The sequence below is a fragment of the Choloepus didactylus genome, chromosome 2 (assembly GCF_015220235.1).
Source record: "Choloepus didactylus isolate mChoDid1 chromosome 2, mChoDid1.pri, whole genome shotgun sequence".
Taxonomy (NCBI): domain Eukaryota; kingdom Metazoa; phylum Chordata; class Mammalia; order Pilosa; family Megalonychidae; genus Choloepus; species Choloepus didactylus.
This window is the reverse complement of record NC_051308.1, coordinates 81,658,100-81,670,735: the sequence shown is the minus strand read 5'-3', so window position 1 is coordinate 81,670,735 and position 12,636 is coordinate 81,658,100. Positions and strand designations below refer to the sequence as shown.

General features: G+C 45.4%; 1 protein-coding gene across 2 annotated transcripts in view; it reads left to right on the top strand.

Moving 5' to 3' along the window:
- Positions 1 to 996: 996 nt before the first annotated feature.
- The window catches only part of CACNA1E (calcium voltage-gated channel subunit alpha1 E), a 335,694-nt gene continuing 324,054 nt past the window's right edge, over positions 997 to 12,636 (top strand). For both annotated transcript variants that reach the window (XM_037825226.1, XM_037825225.1), the window contains exon 1: positions 997 to 1,473. In XM_037825226.1, coding sequence (XP_037681154.1) covers positions 1,208 to 1,473 — 266 coding nt within the window. In that variant the 5' untranslated portion in view covers positions 997 to 1,207. The remainder of the gene's footprint in view (positions 1,474 to 12,636) is intronic.

Genomic DNA, 12,636 nt, shown 5'->3' with positions numbered 1-12,636 from the left:
AACCTCTAGCCGCGGTTGGCCGGGGGTCCTTCCGGCTCCATCCTCGTCCCCTCCCCCGCCCGCCTCTCCCCCGCCTCTCCTGGAGCTCCACTGCGCGCCTCGCTTCGCCTCTGCGCTGTCTCGCTCCCCTGCTTTCTGGCCTCCCCCTCTCTTCTTTCCGGTCTTCTCTGCTCCTGGAGGGGGCCGTCAGGGAAGAGGCAGCCCGAGTCATTAGTGAGGAAGTTCAGTCCCTGGACAACTCGAGTGTCAGGCTACCTCTAAGCCCGGCTGCAACCTGTTCCTCCCTCGCCAGTGCTCGCCGGGCTCGCCCGCCCGCTGGCTCGCTCACTCCCGCCCTCTCCCTGGCGCAGCCGCGGATCGCTGTTGCATGCTGATCCGGGAAGGCGGCGGCGGCGAGCGCTCCGGGCGGTTGCTGGCTCTCGGACTTCGCTGCTCTCTGGATGCTGCTTAACTTCTATCCCAAGCGGAGGAAGCTTTTAAGTCATTTGCCCCTTTCGCTTTGGAATGACTTCTTATTTTGATATTTTGGGCGTTGCGGTTTACGCAGGAACCTCAATACCGCTCTCCCCCTCCCTCTCTCCAACCTTTGGATGCGTCTGTTGGCAGATTTAAAGACCCAAGTCTTGGCTGTGGAATTTCTTAGATGGGCTTGGAGGGACTGGCGTTATAAAGCATGTCATCGTGATCCCTTCCTCATCTTTTTAAAAAAAGTTCTTTTTAAAAAATTTTTTTCCTGTCTCCACGCCCTTCCCCCAACCAATAAATCACCAAACTGTTACCTAGCGGGCCGGTGCCTGCCTCTCTCCCTGAACTAGGTAGTGCGTCTGCCAGAAGAGGAGCTATGTTTGAAGAGCAGCCTACTCCACCCCTCTCCTCTCCAGTCCGTGAACGCCACCACACACTGGCATTTTGAAAAAAAAAAATTGCCTTCAGAAACTGAGCACCCCAAGTCCCCCCCCCCCCATTTTTTTTTTTTCCCTTCCTGAGGAATGGAGCTTCGCAGAGGTTGTATTTAGATTCAACAGTTCAGAGCGGCGGGGCTGCTGCTATCGCCTCTCCGAAGAGCTCGTCGGGCTCCCAGGAGACGGTGGTCCCCGTGCCCGTCTGGATGCGGCTCTGAGTCTCCGTGTGTCTTTCTGCTTGTTGCTGTGTGCCGGTGTTCGGCCGCGATCACGTTTGTGTGTCTTCTGTCTGTTTGAACTTCAGGATGGCTCGCTTCGGGGAGGCGGTGGTCGGCAGGCCTGAGTCGGGCGATGGAGACTCGGATCAGAGCAGGAACCGGCAAGGAACACCCGTGCCGGCCTCGGGGCCAGCGGCCGCCTACAAGCAGTCGAAAGCGCAGAGGGCGCGGACTATGGCTTTGTACAACCCCATTCCCGTCCGGCAGAACTGTTTCACCGTCAACAGATCCCTGTTCATCTTTGGAGAAGATAATATTGTCAGGAAATACGCCAAGAAGCTCATCGATTGGCCATATCCTTTCTTGCCCACCAACTCCCCTTTTCCCCTTTGCATTTCTTCTGGTGAGGGGGTGGGGGAGGCTAGCGTGGGATTTATCCACCACCACCTTCCCGGTGCCAATTTGCCCCTTTTCTGTAGTGCACTCTTTACTTTGATGCTTCTAAGGGGTGAGCTTGGTGCATCTAAGGGGTGAGCTCGGTGTGTTAGAGACTGTTTTGAGCACTAGTGGTATTCAAGGTAAGACTTTTGGCTTTTGATTTTTCCTATGTGGAAATCTGTAGCACCCCTGGGCGTGTGGTGTTTCTGTGTCTGCCCCTTTCTGGGCTGGGCTTTATCTGATTCCCAGGCCTCCAGTTCTTTCTCAAGCTGCAGTCTGCATAGATTGGGTTGCCCCTAATAACCTCACGGCTTCCTTTCATAATCACTTCTCCTTTTTCCTCCCTTTAAGCCATCCCACCACACCCAGTTGGGGAGACACCTGCACTGCCTGCTTGTGGGGAAGTTGAGGCACCAAGAGGGCATTTATCAGGTCAGATGCTCTAAGAGCTCTGGGCCAAAACTGTATACAAACAGACAAATGCATAAATAAGGCAGGCTTTTGGTTGGGGACCCAGCTAACTCTAGGGACAAAGTTTAAGTTCCATTGAAAGTGGAGTGAGTGTCTGTCAGGGGAGGTGATCTCTAATGCCACAGCCCCAGACAGTTCAAAGTTGGAGTTCTATTGTCAGCCAAGGAAGAACAGCTTGTCAGGGCCCATCCTTTCCTTGGTGTCCTAGGTTGGGTACTCCCACTGTCTAATGTTTGACTCAACTGAGTGTTCTCCCAGCACCCAGGATCCAGGCCAATCTTCTGGATCTGAATTCGTCAGCTGGAAGCCAGAGGTGTGCGAGCAATCTGTCTTTCTTTAGCTCCAAAGGATTTGCCCTCTACAAAGAGCTGGTAGGGGTGTCTATGAAAGTGACAGTATCAGGGTGAAATGACTGCAACGAGCTTCTTTGCAGGTTTAACCAAGTGCATCAAATGCAGGCTGCTGTTAGGTATGTTCTTATTCTTCACAAGAATTTGGACATCTGGCAAGAACTTTAGGAATCAGGGGTGGTGGGTGGTGAGGGTGATTAGTAGGAGGCAAGGCAGTGATGTGTTAAATACGGGGGTAGGCTTGGAGACACGGGACTTTGATGCTTGTGGAGGGAGATTTCTTGAGAAGTATGCACCTGCAAAGGAGGCTCCTCCCCTTCTCCCTCAACCTCCCTCCTCCCCCACCCCCACTCTTCAGGTGTGCAGCAGTGAGACAGCTGGAGCTGCATCGTGCGTCGTGTGTCGTGTCTTTAGTATCAGTCAGGCATGCGGCTAGCTTCCCCCAGGGCCTGGACATCTCCCTGTCCCCCTCCCCCCAGTCTGTGGCCTTACCCTCCTTCCTCCCTAGTTCCCTGCTTTAGCAGCACCGCGATTGGCTGGCGCGTGGTGCTTCTAGGCAGCACCCTTCATTAGAAACGAAGGAGCATCTCTAAGCAGATATTCTCTCTACTGCTGCTAGCATCCTCCCACAATCACGCCTGGCTACGCTTCTCCCTCTTCTCCTCCCTACACGCCCCTCCCCCGTATTCCCGCAGAGTGATCCCTAGGCCATACAGCGCCTGGGTTGAACGAGTCTAGGGAGGGGACTTGTGGGCGGGGGTGGGAGGTCCGGTCCCTGCAGTCACGCCTGTCGGTGTGCTGCACAAAGCGGACAGACCTCATTGTGTTCCGTGCTGCGGCTGCAAACTCTCCTCCAGGCTGGTCTCTACTGATTTTCCCAGCGCCCGCACCCCCCTCCCCACGCTCTCTACAACTCTGTAAATCCTCCCCTTCCTCCCCCTGCCCGCCATCAGGTGCTGTCTTGCTGTGCCCCTCTAAGGGGCGTGTTGTTTCCCCACTGTAACAGAGCCGCCCGGCCACCCCGCCCGTGGCATAGTGTGACGGCAGCCGCTCACTGGCCCCTGGGACAGCGCCACCGAAACTCCGCCGGCCGCGCTGGGCCCCCCAGCGACCCAGGCTCAGCCCCGGGGGTGCTTCGGGCGTCGAGGCCCCGTCTCGCGGGCTGGGGAGTGAAGCACGTTTCCCACACCACGTTTTCTCCTCTCTCCACGTTTTCGCTTCCGCTCGGAAGACTCCGCCTTTCCACCGGGCATTGCGAATGCTAGGTGTGGTTGTGGGTCTTACGCCTTCTTTTCCGTGTCTTTGGGCAAAACCTATCAGAGAACCAAAGGAGAGACGCTTGAGGGAGTTGACTTCAGCATCGTGCCTTGGCCGTGTGCCCTGTCTCAGTGATTTCTTGCACCCCTGATAGTTGGAAGTTTCTCAGTGGTTCTACAGCACGCAGAGAACATTTGCTAAGGTCTTTAGAGAAGCCCAATTGGAAAATCTAAAATACACCACGTATACTTATTTTTTTTTTTTCTTTCTTGGCTTTACAATGTAACTAATAAATTCCCTCTTGTGGGGACCACGTGGAAACATTTTGCTTCTGTGGTTTCTGAATTTTCTTCAATACCGCATCTGAATTCCTAATCTCACCTTCCGAAACTATCTTGCTTTTTCTTATTGGGAGTCAGTATGAGTAGTGGTTCCAGTAAGGTTTTGGACCTAGGCTGTCTGGGTTCAAGTCCCAGTTCCTTTACCTATTAGCCCTGCTACCTTGAAAAGTTACTTAATTACTTTGTACCTCAGTTTCCTTTATCTATAAAATGAAGATGATAATCAGTTGCTGAGAGAATTAAATGAATTACTACATGTAAAGTGCCTGGAACAGTGCCTAATTAATCAGTAGGCACTAGTTAAAGTTAGTAATTATTCAGAAATTTCAGCGTATCTGAAGGGAGGGGTTTTATTTCAAAATGAAATCTTCCAGATTCTTATCTTTCAAAGAGAGCAAGCAGCAACATCCATGTCACCTGAGAACTTGTTGAAAATGCAGGAACCTGTGCCCCACTTCAGACCTACTGAAGCAAAATCTGCATTTTAACAAGATCTCAGGTAATTCTATGCCTATTGAAGTTTGTAAAGTACTGCTTAAGTATTTCTGTTCTTTGTAAGGGCCTCATTTCCCAAAAAAGAAGGTTGTCATGTCAAAACCTGCTTAGGTACTGATAGTGCACGTGCTACATGCTTGAAGGTTTTGATTATTTGTGTACAATGCCTTTTGAGACTTAACACATCTTTTATTGGCTGGAGAAAGTCCCTGGGCTAGGAAGATAATGTGCACATTTGTGTGCTGTGTTAGTGGCCTCTTAATGTTGCATATTACTGGTCTTTAGTGAGATTGGCCTGGAAAGATTGGTTAAATAAAATGAAAAGGAATGATTTAATTTATGCTCACAGGACCCTCTGACTTGAGGGGGTGACCTTATCCAGTTGTTAATAGGGGAGGTCTAGTTCTTAAAGGAAGAAATGCCTAAGAGAACCCAAATTTGGCACAAAAGGTGGTGGCAAACACTATGAATGTGTTTCCGTTTTCTTGGAAGCTACGTCTACATAGGGAGATAATTTTATTTTTTTTATGGCATTTTCTTATGCAGCGGATGCCATAACCTTTTTGGAAATGTTAATCTGATTTGAAATGCGATAGTGCATTTTTTATGATTCCTCCTTTTCATTTCTTGCTTATCTAATATATCTAACAAAAAGATTCTCTTCTTTTTGGGCAATTGGCTGCCTACGTGTCATCCCACGTTCTCTATGCCATCTGCCTACCAGCTCCAACTCTAATGTGCCCAGGGCCACTTACCCTGTGGACTTACACGATCTCGCTCATGGTTTGTGAGCTGCCCCATACTTGATTGTGCTTTTCTAGGTCAGGGAGTGAGGGGAAAAAATACTGTCTCTGACTTGAAAACTTTGTGCATAGATGGGCAGTATGAGAATTTTCCCCACCCATTTGGTATGGGTCATCTTAGCAGGGAAACATGTTTCATGTGAAAATGAGCATGGCTTAAAGCAGGAAGATCAAATGTGTTTGCAGGCACTGAGATGGCCTATCTCATTATAGTGAACCTGTGGATATTCATCCATGATTTCTTGTTGTGGAGAATTTCTTTGTAGCCCCAAAGCACTGTGACTGTGGGTCAGAGATTGTATGCTTTACGATGGTGATTTTTCCCATTGCAAATTATCCATTTCTTTTGGAGGGTTTGAGTCAGTATTACTGAAGTCTTTATTTCCCAAATCTCCTGTTTTGTCATACACTTTTGTTCTCTTTTGGTTGCCTATAAATATATAGCATTTTGCAGAATTGTAAACTGTAACCCTGGTAAGAATTTCAGGTTTGATGTAACTCGAAGTGAATCACCAGCTAGAGTGTCTTGATTAGGGCACAGGGTGCCTGCTAACAGGGATACAGTCTGTAATTATATTTAGTGATCAGAAGATGCAGAAAGACTTTACATCTTCTGTATACTTAGGGACTGATGCAGACAGTGGAAACAGATAACGAATGTAGCTGGCATGGAGGCTGCAGGATAAAGGTCTTTGTTTTCTGGGACTCCCGGGACAATCTCTAAATTGCCTGTCGGCTTTGCCCTTGAAAGGAGGTGTGAGTAATGTTTTCTCCAGGAACCCAGGCAGTGACTTTTTGTGGGGGCCAGTTGTAATTGGGATACAGCCTGGAAAGCGAGTTCGAGTGAAGAAGTTTGACAGAAATGAAATGACTTGAGGATGGAGACAAAAATATCTTGGATGTGATAGTTTGGTCTGTTGGTTTGCATTTCATTATTTCTCCATTTCCCTCCACTTGCTTTCCCTGCAATAGGCGCAGTGCACACTATGAATTAAAGGAGGGGGAGGAAAATAATGAGAACAAACCTTTTTCCCCCCTTCTTCTGAAAGATCCAGACTCTGGGAATGTTAGCTTCATGAGAAATTGCTTCTCTCTTTTTAGCTGTTGCAGTACTCAAACTCTGCTGCTTTTTCCTCCCTTTACAGGAACATCTGGTTTCTTTCAACCTTCAGATTCTTAATTAAAATAAAACTTGAGTCAAAATTCGCTAAGTTACCAGAACTCCTGCAAACGCTTTGACTTTATGCTGTTGATCAATAGATCAGTAGCCTCCCCACGTCAATCGCGTGTCTGCCTGGGAAGCTGCAGTTCCCCAAAGCTGGGTGGTGCAGCCCACCCCATCAGAAGCACTCTGCTGATCTGATTTTGTTTGACACTGATCACAAAGACATGAAAGAAGAAACCTGAATGTGTTTGTAATTAATACCCTTTTATTTGATGGGAGAGAGACACCGGACCTTCACTTTCTCTGTCTGCCAAATTCTCTGCCCCTCTTTCCATTTTTCTATACTTCTCCTTCTCATTTTTAGGTTCAGCCTTTGTGAATAATTCATTGTATATGCGGGTTTTTCTTAGGACTTGCAGAAAAGGAAGGCTGTTTGTCTTCCTTTTAGATATGAGCAGGGCCTCTTGCAGAGGGCCACCTTTAGAAATCAACTTTTTCTCCAAGTCCTATGTTGTTTGCCGTGGGACTGTGACAGAAGAGAAAGGAAGTGAGGGGGGGGGGGATCTCTCTTTTAACATGCTTTTTCTTGCCATTTTTAAATGATTGCCTCCTGCCCAGCCTTGTCTACATTTGGATGCCCCATAAATATACAGCGACTCCCCACCTGTAGTCAAAGATCTTGGTTAACTAGAGGATATTGATGTGCCCAACTACTTGTCACTCTGAATTCTGTCATTATCTTGGGTCTTGCTGATAAAATGCTAAGCCACTGAGCTAAGAAGCTGGCTTCTGTAACCATTTCTTCTTGACTTCCAGCGTGAATTCATATAGGGAATCATGGTAGCAGTGGGGAGTGGTGTATTTGTAGGCAGGGAATAATCTCATCGTTTGTGGGGAGGCACTGAAATTAGTGTCTAACTACCCCCCTCCCCCCACACACACCATGTGGCTTCTAAAGCAGTCCTTTCCATAGAGGGATAAAAATGTCAGAGACTCGTATCAGTGTTTCTCTTCCTGAGCATTCTAAACCTACACAGCAAGGACTCATGCGTGGGTTCACCCGTTGTGTTTCCAGCATCACTCTTAATTAAGGACAGAAAGTACAGCACAAAGTTTTTAGGTCCCTCCAACCTAGTGGTCTCTTGAATGTTAAGCCTGTTTAAGGGAGATGTCATTGTGTGTTTTTGCTCACGTGAGTACTCCGAGTGTGTTTACTTGTTTTCCCATTCCCTGTATCTTTGGCCAATCTTCTTTATAAAGCCCGATGGGTCCTGGTGCCCCTATCATGGAGAGGAAGGAGCAACTAAAACGCATGTCCTCAACAAGGGGAAATGGCACCAGTTAAGGAGGACAGCACTGAATGACTTCAAAAGTTGTCAATTACCCCATCTCCATCCCCGGGCAGAGTGGTGGGTAGTTCTTAGGAGCTTCTTTTCTTATTGCGATTTTGAGCTCCAAATTTGTAGGACTAAACAGTTCCACTCTTAGCCCATTGCAGTTTTTTTTTTTTTTTTTTAAGGCTTAAAATAGATCTATTTTTTAAAGTGGTAGTTCATCTTCCAAGCCGTTAGTCTTGGGAATGTAACTCGTGAATAGGCTTCAGCCACAGGCTCCTGTGGCCCAGCCATGTGAGGGGCTTCTGAATGAACCCCTGTGCCAAGCGTGGTCTTTTCGTCTGTGGGTGGTTGATTGCAGATGACAGGTAATGTAGAATTGCCATCGCATCTCTGCATAATTTTGAGGCTGCATTTTTTTTTTCCCCATTTGGTGCCCCCATCTCTGGAGAATTTGGAAAACCTCTCCCAGATGTATGCTTTAGTTTGCCAAAGGCTCGTGTCATTAAAACAGGAGGCATTTTTATCTCCCATGTAGACTTTCCTCCTTCTTTTTTTTTTTTTTTTTTTTTAATCATCATTTTATTGAGATATATTCACATACCATGCAGTCATACAAAACAAATTGTACTTTCGATTGTTTACAGTACCATTACTCCTGCTTCTTTTCCTCCTCCCCTTTAGGGAATGGATAGAATGGATGTAGCTGGATGGTATGTAACAGGGTAGAGAGGAGAAGAAGAAATGCTCTTCTCTGTGGCCACTCATGACCAGAGGCTTGTAGGTGATCAGAATCTAGTTTCATTTCCATTTCCGAGATGTTCTGGACATCGTGAGTGGCCTCCTGGCACAGAGAAGAAGCTCTGAAAAGCAACACAGGAGGAAAATTAGTTCTTACAAGTATTTCCAAACCTTCTCCTAAGCAGTAGGTTTGAAGTTTTTTGAACTTTCTGTGCCTCTTTCTCAGTTTCCACACCATTGTCTCATGGGGCTGGTCGGAGTCAAAAAGCATGAAATGGATTTTCAACAGTCTATTCACTAATGTTCTGACAATTTCCAGCTGTGTGCTCTTGGGAACACTTTTGCCATTGTTATGTTTCAGCTACTTTTCCTTTCAGCAGGTGATTTCCATCAGCATCAAGACTAATTCCTCATTTAGTCTCTTTGTGTCGAAATCATACATATATACTCTCCCTGATTCATCAACACCGTTGGTTCTCAAACTTGAGCATGTTTCAGAATCATGTCTTATGGAAATACAGATGGCTGCTCCCAGACCAGGAGTTTTTGATTCAGTAGGTCTGAAGTAGGGCCCAAGAATGTGCATTTGTTACAGGTTCCCAGGGGATACTGATGCTGCTTGTCTGGGAATCATACTTTGAGAACCACCGTTCTATGTAGTGTTGCTGTCTGCCTGACAAGGTCTCTAGAGAAGGCCAGTCTCACAGACTGCTGAGAATCTCCCCATCCTCAGTCCCTTCCTCACATACCAGCCTGAACCCTGCTAATAACAAAAATTTATTCTTTGGGTTTAGTTAGTGATGCTGTGAGACTTCCCTATCAAAATGCATATGATCTTGGAATTGGGGATGTATTAAGCTAATATATGACATTGTCTACTTAGAGTTAGTTGATCTTATTCTTTCTAGCCTTACAGCCTAGAGCAGGTTCTTCTGAAAATGGTCATGGGACAGACATTCCCCATCCATTTAATTCCAGCACTGAACAGAGTTGCTGGCGTATGGTGAGCATTCAGTAAATATTTGTGGAATGAATTAATCAGTTACTTTTGGTTTAACAACAAACATCAATGAAGTGATTATGATGTGCCAAGTGTTGAGGTGCAGCCCTGGTGGGTGGAGTGGGGTGGGGCTGCCAGGAGAGCACCAGACATTTGGAAGAGGATTGAAGGGTCATTGCATGGGAATTGGGAGATTGTAAGAGATAAGCTTTACCTACTTCACAATTTGCTAAGGATTGCTCTAGTCTGTATAATACACAACACAGGCTTCCCCACTGTGGAAAAAGCACAGGGTATTTGTTGTTATCTGGCATTTTGTTATACAGAACTCTATTAATTGGCACCCAGAGATCTGCAGTATAAGGACAATTGAGATTCGTAAAGATGGCCCATAGGCACCACCAAATGCTGTAGTGCTTTCTGAGCATTGCCAGTGAAGCATTCATTATATTACATTATATTACATTACATTATGTTCAACTTAGTTTGAATGGTGTGTGCACTTTATTGTATTCTGTTTTGCAAATTATAATCCATATTGGTTATATAAAGTAACTCTATATAACCTTTTTTTCCCTAACCAAAGCACTCTTCTCCAGCTACACTAGGTAACAGAGAAATTGCTGAATTGTTCTAGAATTCAGCCCTCATCTCTAGAAATATGGTAGGACCTTGGTGCGATTGTCATACTGTCAGGTGGTGGTTAGAACAAAGGCATTAATAATTTTTAATGGATTGATACCTCAGCAGGCTTTAGATTTACTTCCCCAGCTAGTAAGCTGGTATAATATCTGACTGAGTGTGCTTGTTCCTGGGGGCTAACATTGAAAATGAACCACCAAGATTTCCGAGAGGACTTTCAATAAGCATCTCAGCAAGAGGGTGCCGGATGATACCATCTCCAGCTTGCTCTGAATTATACAAATTTTGTGCCTTGGGCTTGTTTCTGTGCTCTAGTATACTCTCATCTCCGTTCTTCTTGATTAGGGTCATGGAATGTTTAACTTTAAAACTATTCAATTGCAGGGTGAGTCTTTAGATGCTTAAGGGTCGGTGGCAATCTAGATGACTCTTTAGGAGTATTGGGACTAGAGTGTTTATTTGCTTTCCATGTTGGAATCACAGATTCTGTTGAAATTTGATTGATACTGTGAACCCCTCTCCTTAAAAATATATATACAATTTTGCATTCAATTTCAGGAGGGGCCTATAGATGATAATTGTAAAGCACCTAGCGTGTTAGAAAATTCCCACATTCTGGGATGTTGGGATGCTGGGCTGTCAGAGAATACTGATTCCTAGCAAAACAAGTGTGACAGGAACTTCATGTGAAGGAGATACACAGATAAGTTTGTGCCAGGAAGAGAGCAAGCATACTAACCAAAGACCTTTAACTCAATATAGGAATTCTTTCTGTGTCACCCTGATAGATGGTCATCAAGCTTGAGCACTTCCAGTGACAGGGTGCTCTTCTACTATTAGAAAACTTAAGGAATGAAGTTGGAATATCCTTCCTCCTAACTTCCACCTACATTTCTCATTTCTGTCCTGCAAAGCAATAGAGAACAAATCTACTTCTTGTCCACCCAGTGGTTCTATGGCATAGAACAGCGCTGTCAGATGGAACTTTCTGTGATGATGGCTGGGTGTTTATCTGCGTAGTTCAGTACGGTAGCCACTAGCCACATGTGGTTCTTGAGCACTTGACATGTGGCTAGTGGGACTGAATTTTAATTTTACTTAATTTTAACTAATTTAAATTGAAATAGTCACATGTGACTAGTGTTCAGTACAGGGCAGAGCAGGTAGAAAGGGTAGATAATGAACCAGATAACCTAAATTCCTGTTTGGGTTCTGTCATTTACTAACTCTGTAACTGGGGAAGTTTCCTCAGCTTGGTATGCAGGGCTTCTCATGATCTCCTCTGTACATCTCCCCAACCCACCTCAACTACCCAAAACACCTCTCAGCTGTGTCAGCAGGCTTGCTAATCCCTGAAGGCACCCTCCTCCTTCATACCTTTGCACTTCTGCCTTCCATCTCCCTTCTGTCCTTCCGGCTCGAAGACTTTGTTCCGAGGCCATCTCCTCTGTGAAGCCTTCCTTGATTTCCCTCTACAGAGAACAGCTGACTCCCTCCTCTGGGCTCCCATATGGCCCCTCATCTGTTTGTTATAATACCACATAACTTTGTATTGGTTTAAATTAATTCCTGTAAGGGGAGAGGTCATTATTTATTAGTTTTTGAATTAATAGAATGTAGGACAGTACACATCTGCTTTTTGCTGCTTAACATAACTTTGTTAGTTTTTTTTTTTTTCCATAAGAAGTGACATTTTATTTCTGGCTTGAATTGAGGTTGTAGTCAGCTAAAAACTCTGGATCTTTTAAACATGAATTGATGACATAGTTAGTTTTCCCTCATTTTGTTCTCATTCAATTTAATTTTTGAATTTAAATTCAGGACTCTGTGTCTATTTCAGGAACATTTTATCTCCTTGCATTAGGTCCAACAGTCCACCCTGTAGAGTTCTTTTTTGAGCAGGGAAACGGAACTAACATTGGTTGAGTACCTAAACGTCAGGTTCTCTACATTTAGACCAAACAACAGTCCAATGAGAAAAGTGTTAATATCCACATTTTAAACATAGGGAAACTGAAGTTAAAGAAGATAAGCCACTTTCCCAAGGTCATCACCAGTGAACTTGAGCCCAGGTGGCCCCGCTCTAAGGTTTCAATGATTTCCCTTACACAAGGTCTCTGGACTCTGCTGTGTAGTGAATGAGCTTCCCCACTGGGCTCTACATCATCTGCAGATTTGATAAACAAATGCTTTGGGCTTTCATTTAAGTAATTGATAAAAATGTCATTAGAATTGGGGACCTCCCTTCTGCTTATCGTCAGTGCATTAGTCACTGCTCATCAACTGTTCAGCTTTTGTCACATCCCCTGAGCTCTGCTTTAGCCAGCTGACATTTCTCTTTTTTGTGTGCAAGAATATTGGGTGAGATATCCTTGTCACATGCTTTGCTGAAATCAATACACATTTTTTATTACTATTTCATGTCTATTTTAGGCTAGTATGTAGTGGCTTGTGGAAATGATACCCACTTTTGGTATCA